General features: G+C 38.6%; 1 protein-coding gene and 1 long non-coding RNA gene across 2 annotated transcripts in view; one reads left to right on the top strand and one right to left on the bottom strand.

The window, feature by feature from the left end:
* The first annotated feature begins 509 nt into the window (after window positions 1–509).
* The window catches only part of LOC131445363 (uncharacterized), a 31,244-nt gene continuing 10,207 nt past the window's right edge, over window positions 510–21,546 (top strand). Inside the window, exons 1-3 of the long non-coding RNA XR_009233836.1 lie at window positions 510–594; window positions 1,630–1,751; window positions 1,980–2,049. This is a non-coding gene — a long non-coding RNA (uncharacterized LOC131445363). The remainder of the gene's footprint in view (window positions 595–1,629; window positions 1,752–1,979; window positions 2,050–21,546) is intronic.
* LOC131445362 (nanos homolog 1-like) lies at window positions 18,488–20,597 on the bottom strand. Its single transcript, XM_058616405.1, has one exon. The coding sequence runs from the start codon at window positions 20,462–20,464 to the stop codon at window positions 19,790–19,792; it is 675 nt and encodes a 224-aa protein (XP_058472388.1). The 5' UTR covers window positions 20,465–20,597; the 3' UTR covers window positions 18,488–19,789.

Raw genomic sequence — 21,546 nt, 5'->3', positions numbered from 1 at the left:
GCACACACACACACAAACATACACGCACACACACACACAAACATACACGCACACAAACATACACGCACACACACACACACACACACACTCTCTAAAGTGTGAACCAGTTTCTTTATTGATCTATTTTTGAGTTGATGTCTTTTCTTTTCTTACTTTTACTACACATTAGATTAGATTATTAATATATATATATATATATATATATATAAATATTATTATTATATATACACATATATGTATATATGTATATATATAAAATCATAAATATAAATATGATTATATATATAATATCATATATATGATCATATATATAAATATGATCATATATATGTGTGTGTGTGTGTGTGTATAGCTCATAAAGAAGCTATCAAGGCCAAATGAGATTGGCAGCACTGTCAGCCAATCAGAATAAGCAGAATGCCGTCATGTGACCGGAACAGGCTGCTGAATGATAGAGATCGTAATGCTGCCTCCAGGGTCCTAATGTCAGTTCTAGCCGCCCTGAATGATTTGAGTGTAACACAGGAAGTCCGTGTGAACACACAGCGTTGTTTTGTCACTGTTAAATCAACTGTTGACGGAGAAATATCAAAGGTAAGAGACATTTTACAGCACGAGCGACTTCTGTTGTCTTTATTCTTTGACTTTTATCTCTGTGCTTGTTTTAGTGGCCAGTGTTTTCACTTTAATCCTTAGAATCGCTTCTTCAGCTGTGTGTTGTGTTGTGCTGTGTGTTGTGTGTCAGCATTACACCCAGAAATGTGACGAGTGGGTTTACACAGCTGTGCCGTCATTAGTTTGATTTGTTATCGTTCTTTTAGTTGTCATTTGAGCTGTTTGTCACATTTAAAAGACGTTTATACAATATTTTCACCAGATTTCTCTGGGTCCCCAGTTGGGGGACGTTGGTGTTTAAAGGGACAAACATGGTTTCTTTAGTACTTGTTTTCCAGCTGTCAGTAGAATATAAACAAGGAGCAGGAAATGAGTTTTGACTTCTCTCTCATGTTCAGTAATGTTCAGTGTTAAAATCCAACAGACTTCTTCTTGTCTTGCTTTTGAATTTGTTGTTTAATTCAGATTTATTTCAGAATTTCTTTTAAAGGACCACGACTGTCAGAAATGACATTATTGCACATTATTAATAAAATAATAAAAACCCCATCATCTCGTCTCCCTCAGTCTCACCAATCTGCAGCCTCACACCTCTTCTCTCCCCCTCCCTCCCCCTCACTCCCCTCTCCTCTCCATTATTGCCATTTATCCTCCACATGAAGGTCATGAAGGTGCTGGTTCCAATCCCAGGCGGAGTCACACCCTGAACACGTGGCCAGTCCATCACAGGGACACGGAGACAAACAGCCAATTACTCTCACTGTCAATTTAGAGTTTCCAATCGACCTAATCCCCAATAATAATCTGCATGTTTTGACCCGAGGATTAGAAAAGAATTCTGATTCATGAACGATTTCCTCAATTTGCACAATAAAAGAATTCTGGAAAAACAAATGTGAAATGTTGCTAAAGTCTTGATAGATGGATCATGTGACACTACTGTATCAAGCATACACTTTGTAACATATAAACACATTTGTGTGAAGTTTCATCACATTGGTTTGTATTTTCCAGGTAATCCACATGTTTTTGGACGGTGGAAGGAACCCACGCACACACGGGGAGAGCACATGACCTCCATGAAGACAGAGCCTGGTTCTGACCTGGTTGTGAACCCAGATCTTGCTGCTGAAAAGGTAAGAGTGCTAATCACTACACCAACCATGTGACCCGCAATTTCCCCCCCCAAAATAAATAGTTGTTTGCGGCTCAGGAATAAGAGTTGAGGACAGAGTTGTGAAGAAAAACGTAAAAGCAGCAGCAGGAATAACCACCAAACCCTGGGGTGTTGATACCAAAATCCACTGTTTACAGACCATAATACAGGCACAGCACAAATCTGAAGGCCTGATTTTGATTTGCAGAGAATCACACACTCGTCTGTGGATCACTGGACCAGAACTCCCTCTCACCACGCAGCGATTTGATGATCAGGTAAGTCGCTCACAACAAACTCATACTAACAACTGACTCAAGTGTGAGAACTGAACTCTTTCTTAAATAATGATTTCAGAAAGAGACCAAAAGTGTTGCTTAGTTAATGTTCTTTGTTGTTTAAATGAAAGTATATATATTTAAAAGAAAATAACCTCGATATATATATAAACTGTAAAATACCATCAGTGTTGAATAAATGTGAGGAGTCATGTTTAGACTGTGGTGCGACAGATTCTCACCAAACCTGTAGGAAATGAACAGACATCGTCGACATTCATCAATTCAGATGATGTTTTTAAATGAATGAGCCACACAACTATATAATATAATATTACAGTACAGTACGGTTCATCATTGTGATATTAGCGTCAGACGCTCCGTTCACTGACTCCACAACCTGCAGGACTTCAATAAACCAAAGACGACGGTTTATCTCCACTGTGTCTTACAGAAGAGACAGAGAATGAAAACAAACCATGAGTTTCAGTCTGGCAAAAGATCTTGTCCATGTCCACAGCCTCCTACGCGGTCTACAGAGAAACTTTCTGTTCAAATCATCTGGTTACATAAGGAGTCAACACAAGTCCGCTTTCAATTTGGGATTCCATATTTAATGTGTTTGTGGGGGAGGTGAGAGGTTTTTTAAGGAGTGAACACCTACCCACGTACCAGCCAGTGTGTGAGAGAACAAACACGTTTCTACTTGTGCGCTCATCATTTAGTCAATCGCGTGTCAATGTTCACATTCTGTATCACATTTCAAATCAAGAAAAACAACTTTAGAAACCAAACATGGTTGTTATCACAAACTAGCACGCACATACAGTATATACACATGCGTACATACAGTATGTACACATGCGTACATACAGTATATACACATGCATACATACAGTATATACACATATGTACATACAGTATATACACATGTGTACATACAGTATATACACATATGTACATACAGTATATACACATATGTACATACAGTATATACACATGCGTACATACAGTATATACACATGCGTACATACAGTATATACACATACGTACATACAGTATATACACATGCATACATACAGTATGTAAAGATATGTACATACAGTATATACACATGCGTACATACAGTATATACACATGTGTACATACAGTATATACACATGTGTACATACAGTATATACACATATGTACATACAGTATATACACATGTGTACATACAGTATATACACATGCGTACATACAGTATATACACATATGTACATACAGTATATACACATGCGTACATACAGTATATACACATAAGTACATACGGTATATACACATATGTACATACGGTATATACACATAAGTACATACGGTATATACACATGCATGCATACAGTATATACACATACGTACATACAGTATATATACACATGCATACATACAGTATATACACATACGTACATACAGTATATACACATACGTACATACAGTATATACACATGCATAAATGTATATCCTGTTATCAGGTGTGTGTGTGTGTGTGTGTGTGTGTGTGTGTGTGTGTGCGTGTGTGTGTGCGTGTGTGTGTGCATGTGTGTGTGTGCGTGTGTATGTCCAGAGGTTCTCTGGCTCACACTGACCACGTCTCATCCACAGCATGATAGCTGTAATTTCATATAATCCATTCAGGGTGTTGGTCAGGTTTGTGACAGGTCATATATATATATGTGTGTGTGTATATATACACACACACATATATATATGGGTTAGTATGTGTACACACATATACACACATATATATATATTTATATGTGTGTATATGTGTGTACACACATATACACACATATATGTATATAACTCACTTCTCTTGTCACACTTGAATTACTATCCCACATCTGCAAGAAGTCTAATGTTGCGACAAATCATTTTTCATAAGTGTTGCCTTCTGCAAGAGCGATGAAAACAGAACTTCCTCCTTTCACAAACTATATATTATATAAAATGTCCAGTGCTCAGTATATATGTGCCAGCAAATGTGTCTGACTGTGAGATATTCTCATCTGGATATACATTTATATATGTGTATATACTGTATGTACGTATGTGTATATATACATACAGTATACAAACATACATACATACATACAGTATATATACACATACATACATACAGTATATAAACATACATACATACAGTATATACACATACATACATACAGTATGTATTGTATGTATACATACAGTACACATGACATGTGTTTGACATGGAAACTGCTACCTGGTGCTTTGTTTCTAGTCCCTGCTCTGGTGAGGTTTGAATGAGCTGATACTAAACTGTGATTAAAAAGTATCTTATCTAGACCTGATATACGTCATATTTAAAGTCATGAATAACATTAAGATTTGATGATATAAAACATTTGACTCTTTAAACTTGTAATTCTGGAGTTTACATCAGACTGTCATTTATTTATTATTATAAAGTATCAGGTGCTGAAAACCTAAGATGTTTTTCCTACTTCAGCAACAACTGATCACAAAAGTCCAAAGAACAAAGATAACTGCTACCATAGTTCCATTTTAAAGAGGGGATAAGTAAGAAGGACTTTAGCCCAGTGTGAGTGAGTGATCATCTTCATCATCCTCCTCCTCCTCCTCCATGTTCTGAAGTCATTCAGGATTAGCAGGACGATGGCCTTGCAAACACAAGTTGCTGGGATTAAACTCTATGACACAATGCAGTATTTCTGGTTTTCCTGCTCCTTTGGTTGCACCGTGGTTGCACCGTGGTTGCACCGTGGTTTCTGCATCCATGTCATCAGGAGTGAGATGAACAGATAACTTGTTACATTCTCCTGTGCAGCGTTTGTGTCTGTCTCTCGTCTGTCTGTCTCTGTCTCTGTCTCTGTCTCTCTCTCGTCTGTCTGTCTGTCTCTCTCACCGTCCCCTGCTGAGAATTCTGAATGACATTTCTCTTGAATATTTAGACCAGATACCAGAAGTCCAACTTTACAGTCACACCTCAGATCTTACTTGATGACATGCTGTGAGCAGGAGGGAGGGAGACAGACAGGCAGACGGAGAGAGAGACAGACCGATGAGAGACAGACAGACAGACAGACAGATGACAGAGAGAGAGACAGACAGACAGATGGAGAGGGGTAGAGAGACAGACAGACAGACAGACGAGAGACAGACAGACAGATGGAGAGAGGTAGAGAGGCTTCAGGACGATTTCATCCACCCAAGTTCATATGAGGACAGACTTGTAGACTCAGTGTTGAGATTAGCCACAGTTTTTTGGGGGCGGGGTTTGGCAGCAGATGGCAGAGGAGAGGGTGAATTTCAACCTCACAAAATGCACCCTATTTTTAATATGAAACTAAATTTGCTTTCCTGAGTCATGAGAAAAAACATATTCTGTCACAGAAATGTGTCGTGTGTTCGGGACACTGAGGCGATTCTCTGCTAATTCTGTTGACGCATAAATGGATGACTTTGGGTTTTGACTTTGGGGGCAGGGAGAAGCGGAATGTATGTGGAGGGATGCTCAGCATATACCTTCATTTCTTTGAGTTTGACCCTGTTTACAATTGCACTTGCTACTTGATTGTGTTCATCACATGTGGTTGAAAAGCACATGTGATGAACACCTTGTAAAACCTGACAGAAGAACTTTGTGTCCTGGCTGTTGTCCTCTGTTATGTCCTCATACATTTGCTGCAAGCTTTTCCCTTAGGTTTCCATAAAATATGCGTAGTGGGTCTACAGTACAGAGCCTCAAAGATTCCCTGGAGATGGGGGGTGGGGGTGTTAACGTAAAACAGCTTTTCCGTGCCAGAAAAAGAACTATTGAATGTCAGCCCAGCAGAGTCTGGTGAAGGAGAACTTTAGTCTTTTCCTCCAGAAAGTCTTTAGGTTTCATATCTGAGATGAGTTTAGAAAAATATAGCGCGGTCTAAAGTCTGCTGCTGCTAACTTCCCTGTGTGAATGTTTTTTTTCTGGATATTAAGAAGGAGTTAGACGCTGTCAAATGTGAGGGAGGACAAACAAAGAATGATGCAAATCAATTAGTAACAGCCAGCGCGAGCCAAGAATACTCTGGCCTCCTGGATTTAAAGAAGAAGAAGAAAGCTGAATGAACATCTTTCTCTCAGATTCATGTATGAACTTGTATGAACTCTTTAATCTCTTTTGTCAAGTACTAACTGTAAATGTCACACAGATGCTCTTTACTCATGACTGAGGAAATTATTTGTAAGAAGACAATGATTCGTAGACGAGGGCATGCTTTGGTGATTTGCTGTTGCCTCAGCCGCGTCTCAGCTTACAATGAAGCAGACGTGATGCATTTCCAGTAGATGTTTGCGACCAGTTAAGATTCTCTTACTGGAAGAACCAAAGAATGGTTGACTCACCAAAGTTCAGCTAAAATATCTTTGCTTCTGGGGGTTTTCACTTCGTGCTAAAATGTGTGTGTGTTGAGTCAAACACTGAACACTAACCTACTCACTAACAATAAACACAATAACCTACTCACTAACACTAAACACTAACCTACTCACTAACAATAAACACTAACCTACTCACTAACACTAAACACTAACCCTACTCATTAACACTAAACACTAACACTAAACACTAAATCACTAACACTAAACACTAACACTAAACACTAAATCACTAACACTAAACACTAACCTACTCACTAACAATAAACACAATAACCTACTCACTAACAATAAACACTAACCTACTCACTAACACTAAACACTAACCCTACTCACTAACAATAAACACTAACCTACTCACTAACACTAAACACTAACCCTACTCACTAACACTAAACCCTAACCTACTCACTAACACTAAACACTAACCCTACTCACTAACACTAAACACTAAATCACTAACACTAACCTACTCACTAACACTAAACACTAACCTACTCACTAACACTAAACACTAACCTACTCACTAACACTAACACTAAACACTAAATCACTAACACTAACCTACTCACTAACACTAAACACGAACACTAACCCTACTCATTAACACTAAACACTAACCTACTCACTAACACTAACCTACTCACTAACACTAAACACTAACCTACTCACTAACACTAACACTAAACACTAAATCACTAACACTAACCTACTCACTAACACTAAACACTAACCCTACTTACTAACACTAACCTACTCACTAACACTAACACTAACCTACTCACTAACACTAAACACTAACCTACTCACTAATACTAAACACGAACACTAACCTACTCACTAACACTAAACACGAACACTAACCTACTCACTAAAACTAAACACTAACCTACTCACTAACACTAAACACTAACACTAAACACTAAACACTAAACACTAAACACTAACACTAACCTACTCACTAACCTACTCACTAACACTAACCTACTCACTAATCTACTAACTAACACTAAACACTAACCTACTCACTAACACTAAACACTAACTTACTCACTAACACTAACCTATACTCACTAACACTAATCTACTCACACTAACCTACTCACAAACCTACTCACTAACACTAAACACTAACTTACTCACTAACACTAACCTACTCACTAACACTAAACACTAACCTACTCACTAACAATAAACACTAACCTACTCACTAACACTAAACACTAACCCTACTCATTAACACTAAACACTAACACTAAACACTAAATCACTAACACTAAACACTAACACTAAACACTAAATCACTAACACTAAACACTAACCTACTCACTAACAATAAACACAATAACCTACTCACTAACAATAAACACTAACCTACTCACTAACACTAAACACTAACCCTACTCACTAACAATAAACACTAACCTACTCACTAACACTAAACACTAACCCTACTCACTAACACTAAACACTAACCTACTCACTAACACTAAACACTAACCCTACTCACTAACACTAAACACTAAATCACTAACACTAACCTACTCACTAACACTAAACACTAACCTACTCACTAACACTAAACACTAACCTACTCACTAACACTAACACTAAACACTAAATCACTAACACTAACCTACTCACTAACACTAAACATGAACACTAACCCTACTCATTAACACTAAACACTAACCTACTCACTAACACTAACCTACTCACTAACACTAAACACTAACCTACTCACTAACACTAACACTAAACACTAAATCACTAACACTAACCTACTCACTAACACTAAACACTAACCCTACTTACTAACACTAACCTACTCACTAACACTAACACTAACCTACTCACTAACACTAAACACTAACCTACTCACTAATACTAAACACGAACACTAACCTACTCACTAACACTAAACACGAACACTAACCTACTCACTAAAACTAAACACTAACCTACTCACTAACACTAAACACTAACACTAAACACTAAACACTAAACACTAAACACTAACACTAACCTACTCACTAACACTAACCTACTCACTAATCTACTAACTAACACTAAACACTAACCTACTCACTAACACTAAACACTAACTTACTCACTAACACTAACCTATACTCACTAACACTAATCTACTCACACTAACCTACTCACAAACCTACTCACTAACACTAAACACTAACTTACTCACTAACACTAACCTACTCACTAACACTAAACACTAACACTAACCTACTCACTAACACTAACCTATACTCACTAACACTAACCTATACTCACTAACACCGCGGTGTCTTTGCATTAAGGGCCGGTGGGGCCCACCAGAGGGCGCTGCTGTGCAGGGGAGGATTATAAGCTTTTATGTTTTCCTGTGTCAAAAATGTCGTGGAGCACAAGTTAATGATAAATTCAACGTTGTCTCCAATGAAACGTCCACAGTTTTCATTTGATGAACACAGTTTCCTCTGTAGACACATGGTGTAGTTGTATGTGAATAGTCGTTGTGCCGGATGCTGCGCGTCCTCTGTTTCCGGTCGGTGTGGCCCGGCCGACATATCCTCCCAGCGCCTGCAGTGTTGTGTGATGCTGAACTGCTGCTCGTGCGTGTGCGTGTGCGTGTGCAGCGCACGCTTCAGTTTCAGCAGTGGGGTCAGAAGTTCAGGGACCCAGAGTGCTTCTCATTGGTTGATTTGAAGCAAGGGCGGTCACTGGTTTGTGCACATGAAGGAGCGCAGAGCGAAGTGAGCGTCAGTCTCATTTATTTTTATTCTAACTTGTCATTGTTCATGTAGTTTACATGTTGTTTGAATTATAGTGGAATTTTTGTAATGTGTAACTGGCGATACGTGTGCGTGTGTGTGTGTGTGTGTGTGTGTGTGTGTGTGTGTGTGTGGTGGCTTTGCATATGGGGTGTGTGTTGTTGTGCATTGTTGTTATTGTTGTCACGTTGTTGTTTCGATCTTGAGGATTTGATATTGTGAGGTTTTCGAACAATGCCATTAGGTGGTGCTATTGATATGACGATACATGTCATCAGATTGGCATTGTTTGTGTGATGGCATTATTCAGCTGCAATGTTGTGTCAAAGGTGCTGTGGTCCTCTCTCTCGCTCTCTTGCTACTGTGTGTTTGTTGTGAGAGTAATATGTGCTATTTCTAGGTTGCATTATAAGACTTTCCTGCATGGCCCCACAACAATTTACACACCAACATTTCCACTGCGTATTTGTTCTTTGTAGTGTGAGGCAGATCATTTCTTCTGTAATAGTTTAATAATATTTGTTCTTTGTAGTGTGAGGCAGATCATGTCTTCTGTAATAGTTTAATAATATTTGTCCTTTGTGGTGTGAGGCAGATCATGTCTTCTGTAATAGTTTAATAATATTTGTTCTTTGTAGTGTGAAGCAGATAATTTCTTCCGTAATAGTTTAATAATATTTGTTCTTTGTGGTGTGAGGCAGATCATGTCTTCTGTAACAGTTTAATAATATTTGTTCTTTGTAGTGTGAAGCAGATCATGTCTTCTGTAACAGTTTAATAATATTTGTTCTTTGTAGTGTGAAGCAGATCATTTCTTCCGTAATAGTTTAATAATATTTGTTCTTTGTGGTGTGAAGCAGATCATGTCTTCCGTAATAGTTTAATAATATTTGTTCTTTGTGGTGTGAAGCAGATCATGTCTTCCGTAATAGTTTAATAATATTTGTTCTTTGTGGTGTGAAGCAGATCATGTCTTCCGTAATAGTTTAATAATATTTGTTCTTTGTGGTGTGAAGCAGATCATGTCTTCCGTAATAGTTTAATAATATTTGTTCTTTGTAGTGTGAGGCAGATCATGTCTTCCGTAATAGTTTAATAATATTTGTTCTTTGTGGTGTGAGGCAGATCATGTCTTCCGTAATAGTTTAATAATATTTGTTCTTTGTAGTGTGAGGCAGATCATGTCTTCTGTAATAGTTTAATAATATTTGTTCTTTGTAGTGTGAGGCAGATCATTTCTTCTGTAATAGTTTAATAATATTTGTTCTTTGTAGTGTGAAGCAGATCATGTCTTCTGTAATAGTTTAATAATATTTGTTCTTTGTAGTGTGAAGCAGATCATTTCTTCTGTAATAGTTTAATAATATTTGTTCTTTGTAGTGTGAAGCAGATCATGTCTTCTGTAATAGTTTAATAATATTTGTTCTTTGTAGTGTGAAGCAGATCATTTCTTCTGTAATAGTTTAATAATATTTGATCTTTGTAGTGTGAGGCAGATCATGTCTTCTGTAATAGTTTAATAATATTTGTTCTTTGTAGTGTGAGGCAGATCATGTCTTCTGTAATAGTTTAATAATATTTGTTCTTTGTGGTGTGAGGCAGATCATGTCTTCTGTAATAGTTTAATAATATTTGTTCTTTGTGATGTGAGGCAGATCATGTCTTCTGTAATAGTTTAATAATATTTGTTCTTTGTAGTGTGAAGCAGATCATGTCTTCTGTAATAGTTTAATAATATTTGTTCTTTGTGGTGTGAAGCAGATCATGTCTTCTGTAATAGTTTAATAATATTTGTTCTTTGTGGTGTGAAGCAGATCATGTCTTCTGTAACAGTTTAATAATATTTGTTCTTTGTAGTGTGAGGCAGATCATGTCTTCTGTAATAGTTTAATAATATTTGTTCTTTGTAGTGTGAGACAGATCATGTCTTCTGTAATAGTTTAATAATATTTGTTCTTTGTAGTGTGAAGCAGATCATGTCTTCTGTAATAGTTTAATAATATTTGTTCTTTGTAGTGTGAGGCAGATCATGTCTTCTGCTTTGGATCATTGTCCTGCTGCAGAACCCAAGTTCACTTCAGCCTGAGGTCACGAACAGATGGCCGCACATTCTCCTTCAGGATTTTTTGAATTCAGCTGAATTCAGGGTTCCATTTATCACAGCAAGTTTTCCAGGTCCTGAAGCAGCAAAACAGCCGCACACCATCACACTACCACCACCATATTTGACTGTTGGTATGATGTTCTTTTTCTGAAATGTGGTGTTACTTTTACGCCAGATGTAATGGACACACCTTCCAAAAAGTTCAACTTTTGTCTCGTCAGTCCACAGAGTATTTTCCCAAAAGTCTTGGGGATCATCAAGATGTTTTTTGACAAAATTGAGACAAGCCTTAATGTTCTTTTTGCCCAACAGTGGTTTTGGTCTTGGAACTCTGCCATGCAGGCCCAACCTCTTTCTTATGGTGGAGTCATGAACACTGACCTTAACTGAGGCAAATGAGGCCTGCAGTTCTTTAGATGTTGTTCTGGGTTCTTTTGTGACCTCTTAGATGAGTCGTTGCTGTGCTATTGGGGTAATTCTTGTGAATAATGGCCCTCACCGTAGTTCTCTGGAGTCCCAAAGCTTTAGAAAGCTCTTTGTAACCTTTTCCAGACTGATAGATGTCAATTACTTTGTTTCTCATTTGTTCCTGAATTGCTTTAGATCACGGCATGATGTCTTCCTTTTTTGGGATCTTTTGGCCGACTTCACTTTGTCTGACAGGTTCTATTTAAGTGGACCACAGGCGGTCTTAACCACTGAGCCACTACAACCCCCTGGTATATATAGTATACTATACTATACTATACTATAGTATAGTATAGTATAGTATACTATAGTATAGTATAGTATAGTATAGTATATACCTGGTGGAATAAATAAATCAGATGCAAGTCAGATGGAACCATCATTTCAGAATAAATTGTGAATTGTGTCCGTTAATTGTGTTGGACAGTTAAATCATGTCAGCAGTTACTGTCGTTCACCATCTCACTGCTCACTTGGTGCTAAGAGAAACTCACTGACAAAATGAGCTCCAGATCACTTGTGAGACAAGAAAAAGAAGGAAAAAGAAAATGCAAACAAAAGTGAAAGCCAGCACCTGCAGCACAGACTCCACGAGGTGAGACTGAAACATGGAAGTGAAGTTAACTGTTTAGATTGTGTGCAAGTCAGAAGACACAAGTCCAGAGATAAAACATGAGCAGATGCATGATGAGGCACAAATCATTGAACATCTCTGTACTTGTATAAGTTTGAAAAGCTTTATTAAAATAACATAACAACGGTTATTATGTGTGGTCTATCTTCAACCAGTGAATCCAGCCCCAGTAGAGCACATGACATGAAGGTGTGATTACTGGTAGCCCACATGAATATTCCTGTCCATGTGATCACTACGGCCTGTGTTCAAAGGGCTTACAGCTTACTGTAATTCTCTAGCACAACAGGATCTGTATTAGAGGACAGTGAGGTTAAGAGCCGCTAAGTAGTCGTGTTTAAATCCCTGCAAAGCTCAGCTATGACAATGCTCCCTTCACCCTACTGGACTCGTTTCACCTCAGGGTTCCACTTGGCAAAGGGTGAAGTTATGACAGAAGCTCGTGCTGGCCCATATTTCATTAAGGATTTTCTTGAGCTACAGAATCGTGAGTGGTTTGGTGTGAATGCAGTCAGTGTGTTTACATGCAAATACTAAGACAATGATTTGGTTTTCTTTATGTCACTTAAACACGTTAGTCCGACTAAAATCGAGCTTAATCAGACTAACATACCTGCATAATGCCATTCATAATCTGATGACTGCTTATTTATCTCTGATGTACAGCTGACATTTGAAGAGAGAAGAGGTGATCAATGAATTTAAATTGGACCGCAAAGCAAAAAGTGAATTTGTAACCATTTCAGACACACACACACACACACACACACATAAGGGTAGGGCTGCTCACAGCAAAATCTTACATCACAGTTCAAAGTAAGCACTGATATTGAGCAGACTCTCCTCTCCTTCTCTCCTCTCCTCTCCTCTCCTCTCCTCTCCTCTCCTCTCCTCTCCTCTCCTCTCCTTCTCTCCTCTCCTCTCCTCTCCTCTCTTCTCCTTCTCTCCTCCGTCTTGATCGAGGTGCTTGAAGACTTCAGCAATCACAAACCACATAGATCTAATAGAAGTGAGTTTGCAATTAGGTTTGGTGTTTGTGGACTTAAGGAATTCCAGGCTATGATGCATGTGGATGAAATCAAACATCATCCATCTGTGAAACCGTCCGTGAACAACAAACTTCATCAATAGTTATATTTATGTGTATGGAAAAATCTAAAGAGAAGGATTGACATTCATTCATCATCATCACTGAGGTGGTGAAAACTGTGACCTGTGATCTGTATCTCAGGGAAAAGGTGAACAGTGCAGAGAGAGAGAGAGAGAGAGAGAGAGAGAGAGAGTTCTGGTGAAGCCCCACCCATCTTCCAACATTTACAGATATCTATGCACATCTGAGAAAATGAAGACTGGAAACAACTTTTAAAAAGTAAACACCATGATAACTCTTCAGATACACATGGATCTGCACAAAACACCATTAGAGAATCCCGTAAAACCCAATCTCCATGGTTTTGTGCTGTGGGAAGAAGCCGTTGTACCCAGAGAGAAACATGCACATCCACACAGGAAGTTAAAGAAAATACTTTAACATCTAAATGACACTGTTTGCACAATTATTAACGCAGCATTAGTACTTAGTACCACAGTATTCCACTCACACATTTACACATAAGGTTGTGATTAGACGAGTGTGCACATACATGCCAGTTACTCTCCTTCCTTTGACATCACAAACACTGTAAGAACATGAGTTCTCCTGCACTAATACCACCCAAGAGGCCTGTTTGTCTTTGACTTCACTTCCAAGTGTTCATGATAGTTCCTGTTTACATTGGAACAAGACGTCAGTGCACATGTTCTGTGTGTTCTCAGTGTCTCAGAGTTTGTTCCTATGTCCTCTTCAAAGATAAACCTATAATAATCACACACTTACTGTACTACAGTGTGTCAGTGATGTCACGTTTACACCAGCCCATCATTAGCTGGCTCAAATTTGAAATCTCTAGAATATGTGTCTCATAAAGAAAATGGTAGTCCTTGGCACATAATACAAGGTTTCACTTTCACACCTCACATAACCTGTCGCTCTGCTTCACCATGTGGACATAATTCAACAAACACGGTTGTTACTGAAGTGTCGGTATGAACATGTTTCCTCGCCATTGACGTCATAAGTGAAGCTCAAACCATTAATCTCTCATGTTTAAGCAATATTCAGAAACACATTACACAAGGTGTGCAGGCCTGCACATGATTACACATTTAAACACCTTCAAATATGACGTTCTCTGTCACCTCGTCCTGGAAATTGATGTGAGAGTTAGAGCGGTCAAACATATGGAACATGTGCAGAGATCAGCAGGAGACGTGGATGCAGTCAAAGGAGAAATGCCAGACCATCATTAGTCAGACACTTCAACTTTAGCTGTTTAAATGGATTATTATTCAATTACTGAACAATATAGAGCACAATACTTTTTATATTTATTATATTTCTGATCATGAGTGTTTTAATGACCACAGGAATGTTTCCATACTGGGAAACATAGAGAACATGCCACACACATTATAAAGCCACTGTGATGATTCATAGAGCGCAGATTACATGAGGTCAGCCTCGTCCTTTCTATAAACTCTACTACTGAGACGTTCAGCTGCAATCACTGAAGGATTTTCACTTCCACTATAAAGTGACAGAAATGAAAGATTCAATTCAAGTGGCGTGGCTTCAGAGGGAAGTCTGAAGAAAGGGGCGTGGACTTTTGGAATCAAAATGTAGCCTGCTCAGTACGATCTCTTTATTGTCTCAGGACTTCAGCAGAACACTGTTGCTAAGCTAAATCGCTGCCAATAACTCACATTTGAATCCTCCACATTATAACGTTGTTTGATGCTTGAATCACTCATCGATTTGCTAAAACATCACAAATTTGGTAAAAAATTCTAACGAAAAGGATTCAGATGTTCACCTGTTCTTTGATATGATTACAGAGAACATGTTCCCTCACTCACTTCATTTAAGACCTAAAGTTGAATAGAATTAGCTCCTACTGCAATATTCAAATATTGTATCAAGACATGTATCAAGTAAACTCTTATTATAAAAGAATACATTTCATTTTGCATTCTGCATAATATGTAGTTGTAGCGGTGAAAGTACACTTAATTCCAAAGCCACTGAATAGTTGTCAGCTGTAAGCAGGTTTGAATTGGCTTGAATCGTAGGTTCTGTTTTAATTCATCAATCACGAGGGCGAGAGAGAGTTGTGTGAAGGGTTAGCACAGTTATTTCCAAGTTACATTTCTATCCACATGTATCCAAGCTTCTCCAGGGTCAACAACACATAGAACTATTCCCTTAATGTTCACTTTGTGAATGACGATCTAAAGATTCCAACAGAAAGTTACACCAAAACTTAGTAGAGCTTCTAAAACAAACACATCCATCCAACTGCTAGATCATTTTCAGTTATCCATCATAGACGTCAAAGATATCAAAGTGTCCATGGTAGCTTTTATCTAAAGAACAAAATCACATCAGAAGGGCCACAAAGCCACGTTCCTTTCCTTGTGAGAATATTTATACTTAACTACTTCAACTGTTCATACATTACATTGTTACAAGTATCAAATCTGAAACTCACTGAGCTCTGGCTCGTACAGTAGTTTTACTTTGGTCTTGTTCCATTGTTCTTTGTCTTAACATGTTGTGAAGGAGCTGTTGACCCACAGTGTGAATGTATTACTCAGCTGAACTGGATAATAATCTGACACCATTGTCATAATGCAAATATGATGCAATAACAGGATGAATATTATGCTCACTGACAGTCTGACCTGCACTGACTTCACTGTCAGAACTCTGTCATGGACCAAAGCCGCTCCAGTCTTCTCTCATACCTGTATTTTGTTCTGATTGTTTCAGTGTTTTCACTCTGCAGTCGAGCCCTTTAAGCCCTCAGCATCATTCGTAGGTCTCTGCTCTGAAATTGCACTCTCATAATGTGATGAGTATATATCTTATAGCATTATAGCATTTACTTTGCAATGACGTGTTTTATAACAATAACAAATGCTTTATTAGGAAACAGCAGCATAATAAATAAATCACCTGAATCATATGACACAAGGCAAGCAAAGATCCAAATCAACCAAAAACACTGTGCAGGGGAATCACTCACCTGCGTTCAGACTTCTACAGATTATCACATGACATGAGGAACATACCTGAAAATGAAGCTTCTCCATTCCCAGAAATGCGTGTGCGTGTGCGTGTGCGTGTGCGTGTGAGATGTAAGGCCTGCAGTCTGTGAAACAGCTGATACGATTACTGCGGTGAGGCTTTACACTGCGGCTGCCGCCCTCTGCCCTCTGCCCTCTGCCTCTCACCTCAGCTGCTCTCTTCTTACTACTGCCCCTGCAGAGCAACACCTCCCCCTGTAGGACCAAGGCAGGACTTCAGAGAGAGGAGCACATTGAATTAACAGGCTCACCAATGAATTTGAATCAAAGTCAATCACATAAGAATAAGGTTGTTTTTATTATCAATAGTTGTAAATGGTTGAGTTTTGGCTGGACTGAAACAAACATTTGAAGATAAAGAAGTTCTTCACTCCTCTCACTGCTGTCACGCAGCTTCAGCTTCAGCTTCAGCTTCAGCTTCAGCTTCAGCTTCAGCTTCAGCTTCAGCTTCAGCTTCAGCTTCAGCTTCCGCTTCACACTCACTGTGCTGCACGTAGGTTTTGTTTAGTATACAGATGCAGAGATGAAGTCATGTGTAGTGAGGGCACTCACTCACAGACATAGCCCAGGTGTTTAGTATCAGAGGAGCCATAAAATGAAATAACTTTTATAGATAAACTATAATATAATCAAATATATACACACATTAAATATAATATATATATATATCAAATGTAGCTGTTGATATTTCAACTTGACAAAGGAAATCACTCAAACACAGAAGCATGGAGACTTATTTGTGTCCTTACATTATCTTTGGAAAATTGGTCAAATAAAAAGTGACCAACGTTGAAATAAATCCAACAATGCTTGAATTTTATGCAGCGCATGCTTGAGTATGTGGATTTAAATAGTGTTAGAGTTATGGTCCTTATATAGTCTCCTCACTCCTTATGGTTTAGGACTTCTTTTGGATCATTTCTCATCTCTCAACTCTCGTCTCTCATCTCTGGTCTCTGGTCTCTGGTCTCTGGTCTCTGATCTCTGATCTCTGATCTCTGATCTCTGATCTCTTACAACTCATGTTAACCACGTTAATAAGTACAAAGATGTTCTGCCACAACATGACATCAGAGGGAGTTTAAATGATAGAGCTTCACTCAGGTCATAAAGTGAACAGTGATGCTGGATGATCTCCAAACAACACACTACAACTGCACTCACAGAAAACTACACACACACACTGACAGAGACACTGAGACAGAGACACGAGACAGAGACACTGAGACAGAGACACGAGACAGAGACAGACCGAGACACTGAGAGAGAGACAGTATCATATGTGCAGGTTCACAGTGACTCATGGTTATTCTATAATCTATAGAGGAGCAGAAACTGATGATATTATTGAGGTCACATCTGTCTGTTTTATTGTCACATGTCTTTATAGACTGATGTAGACAGTCAGCGCAGTATAATGTATATGACGGGGATTTCAATCTTGTGACTTTGATGTCCTCTGTAATCGTGCTGTGTGCAGCATGGACGTCATCGTTCAGTTTTCTTTACTGTCTCTTTACGACTCTTTACATAGTAAACAGTAAATGTCATGTAGTCATTTTTAATCCCAAACCCCCCAAAAACAATGACGAAAACCAGTTTTCATACAAATCGTCTTATTTTGACAGTTTGATCAAAATTAATAATTCAATAGTGTGTTTGCTTTGCGACATTTTTGTCCAGCATTTAAAATGGAAGAATAATGGTTTAGTTTAAACTGTGATATACGTTGAATTTTAGTTTAATACATGCAAACTGGAGGCTTTGAACACTAGGTGGCGTGTTTGCATCACATGTAAAATCCTCCCAGTTTTTCAACAGTCATCAGTCCGGTTATTGTACAGAAAAGGAGTTGTTTATTCAGAGGTTATTTACAGTGAAGATATTTGATACATCAGGTAAAAATAAGTACATAAAACATTTTTATTGACAGATAAAGACTTTGGAATGTTTTCTAAAACTTTATACAAGAACTGCAGTTACATATGAACCTGTGACAGATCAGAAGAACATCAACAGAGCTTCATCTAATGTTTACATTCAGTTCAAATCTGCAAAGTACTAAAATCACATTGATAGACTAAAGAATATAAGACATCCAACAGATATAAACGTACTGAAATGACCTTTAGGCTAAATACAAAAGTGAATTTCTTTGGTAGAAAATATTTCATCTCAAGAGAAAAAGAAAAGAACAGCAACGACGATGTGCTCCAGAGTCTGTGAAACATTCAGCTCGCATCAGGACCGCTGCGTCTTCACTGAAGCTCAGAGCAGCTGAGATGACAGCATTCAAGTCCTCAGAGTGCTGGGCTTCACATGTCAACTATAATATAGTTCATTATGTGCACATAGTTACACGCATTATTCTCATAATCCATTTATCTGGTGATCATTTTCTCCATGAACTGAGTAACTGTGTATAAATGTCAGAAAGTGATGATTTTCTCAAACCACAAACCAAAAATGCTTCAGTTTAAATGATTTCTTTGTTCTGTGAAGCAAAGAAACCAGAACATATTCACAGTTAAGTAGCTGTAAACAAGTAAATCATGAAAACACTCTGATGAATGGATTGGAGATTTCTGTTCTGCTGTTTGGGCAAAGTTGAAATGATATATGTTCTGTATGTTGTGCACAATGCGTCCAAATGCAACTAAAAAAACCACATTACAAATGAACGTTAAACTGACTCTGCTGGCCTTAAAGATGCGTGTGTGTGTGAATGAAGTGCTTTTCCACTGTGGAATTATTCTGACAATTTCATGCATTTATTTCAATCAGTGAACAGTGAACTTTCTTTAGTTCTAACTCCTGAACTCTTTCCCCTCAATCACTCTTTCACAGTTAGAATATGAAAAACCTGCTCATCTGTTCTGTGCTGACGTCAGTTTTTGGGACACAACCTGTGGATCAGAGCAGATCACTGCTCACACACACACACACACACACACACACACAGGCCTGACAAGCAGGCAGATATTATGGTCTGTGAGCCAGTGTTTCTTTTTTTTTCTTTTCTCTCTCTTTCTATCTCAGATTTGTCTTGTGCATGAATTGGGGCAACATTTATGCCGCGCGCGCGCGTGCACACGCAGTGCAACTCAAAATGGATCGTGTGGTCTTTGTTGTTTTGTTGTGTTAGAAGATTTTCAGCCTCTTCCCGATGACCCTGCCCCCCCCGGGCCCCCCCCTCGCCACCCTGTGGCCCGGCTGCTCCTTGGACAGCGGGCAGTATTTGATGGTGTGCGCATGGTCGCCGTTGGCGCTGCAGAGCGGGCAGGTGTATGCGCGCAGGATCGGACACAGCACTCTGCCCTCCGCTGTCTTCAGGATGTGAGTGCCGTAAACTTCCTCCGGTGCGCCGTTATTCCGACAGAAGACGCACACCTTGGGCTCCGGTTTACACCTCTGAGTCTGTTTGCGCCGCGTCTCCATGGAGAGCAGGTCCAGGCCCGCGAAGCTGCCTCCGCAGGAGGGAGAATCTCCGCTCAGGTGCTCGTAGGGCTGGATGAGCGAGATGCGCTCCTTCAGATCGTAGATGGAGATCTGCGGAGAGGCTGCGGCCGCGCAGCAGCAGTCCGAGTGCGCGTCGCTGTCCCTGCCGTGCCCAATTACGCACGAGCAATCCGGGGCATCGTCCTCCAAGCCCAGCGTCGCCTTCAGGGACTCTGTGATAGAGTTGGGGCTGAAGGGCGAACTGTGGATCTTGGTTTTGGCGACAAGTGTGGACAGGCCGAGGTAGTCGTTCCAAAAATTAAAAGTGTAATCATAGGGCGAGCGTGTGCCCAGGAAGCCGTGATCTAAAAAGTCCATGGTGTCACAGCAGCACAGTCTGATGATGACGATGATGATGATGATGATGTGCTCGTCAGCATGAGGAACCTGTGGAGCTGATGTTCTCTCTTCTGTCGCTGGGTCTGGAATGAGGATCAGTCCACATGTGCACGCGGATAAAACAGGGGGGCGTGGTTTGTCTCAGCTGGGAAAAGCAGACTATTACTGTCTGTTTGTTTTAAAACAATCTCACAATATTCCATCATGATATCAATGATCGATATTTCACAGAATGTCCAAATAAAAGGAAACGTCATGTTTTAAGGACGCAAAATCAAATCTGTGAAGGGTGAGAGTTTGACACCTCTGCCTTAAACATTTCTGTAATGTTGATCTTAATCATATATATATATATATATATATATATATATATATATATATATAATAATATACATTTATCTAACGTTCACTGTAATGTTGATCTTAATCATATATATATATATATAATATACATTTATCTAATGTTCACTGTAATGTTGATCTTAATCATATATATATATATTATAATATACATTTATCTAACGGTCACTGTAATGTTGATCTTAATCATATATATAATAATATACATTTATCTAACATTCACTGTAATGTTGATCTTAATCATATATATAATAATATACATTTATCTAACATTCACTGTAATGTTGATCTTAATCATATATATAATAATATACATTTATCTAACATTCACTGTAATGTTGATCTTAATCATATATATATAATATACATTTATCTAACGTTCACTGTAATGTTGATCTTAATCATATATATATAATATACATTTATCTAACGTTCACTGTAATGTTGATCTTAATCATATATATATATATATATATATTATAATATACATTTATTTAACGCCTCACTGAGTTTTTACTCTCTAAAACGATGACGCCACACATTTACAGCACAAAGGAACGTCATTATTCTGTACCCTAAACAATGAAGAGAATATTTTTCATCTGCAATCCATCATGGTTTTGCTTATTATGACAGAACTAAAGTACCTTTGTTCTTTTGTTCTTATACCATCATGTTGCTACTGCTGTGTCTTTTTAACA

The sequence above is a fragment of the Solea solea genome, chromosome 18 (assembly GCF_958295425.1).
Source record: "Solea solea chromosome 18, fSolSol10.1, whole genome shotgun sequence".
Lineage (NCBI taxonomy): Eukaryota > Metazoa > Chordata > Actinopteri > Pleuronectiformes > Soleidae > Solea > Solea solea.
The sequence above is the reverse complement of the archived record's forward strand: the minus strand, read 5'-3'. Positions and strand labels throughout refer to the sequence as shown.

Coding starts and splice junctions, on each gene's coding strand:
- LOC131445362 (XM_058616405.1), bottom strand. CDS start 20,464: ATGGACTTTTTAGATCACGGCTTCCTGGGCACACGCTCGCCCTATGAT.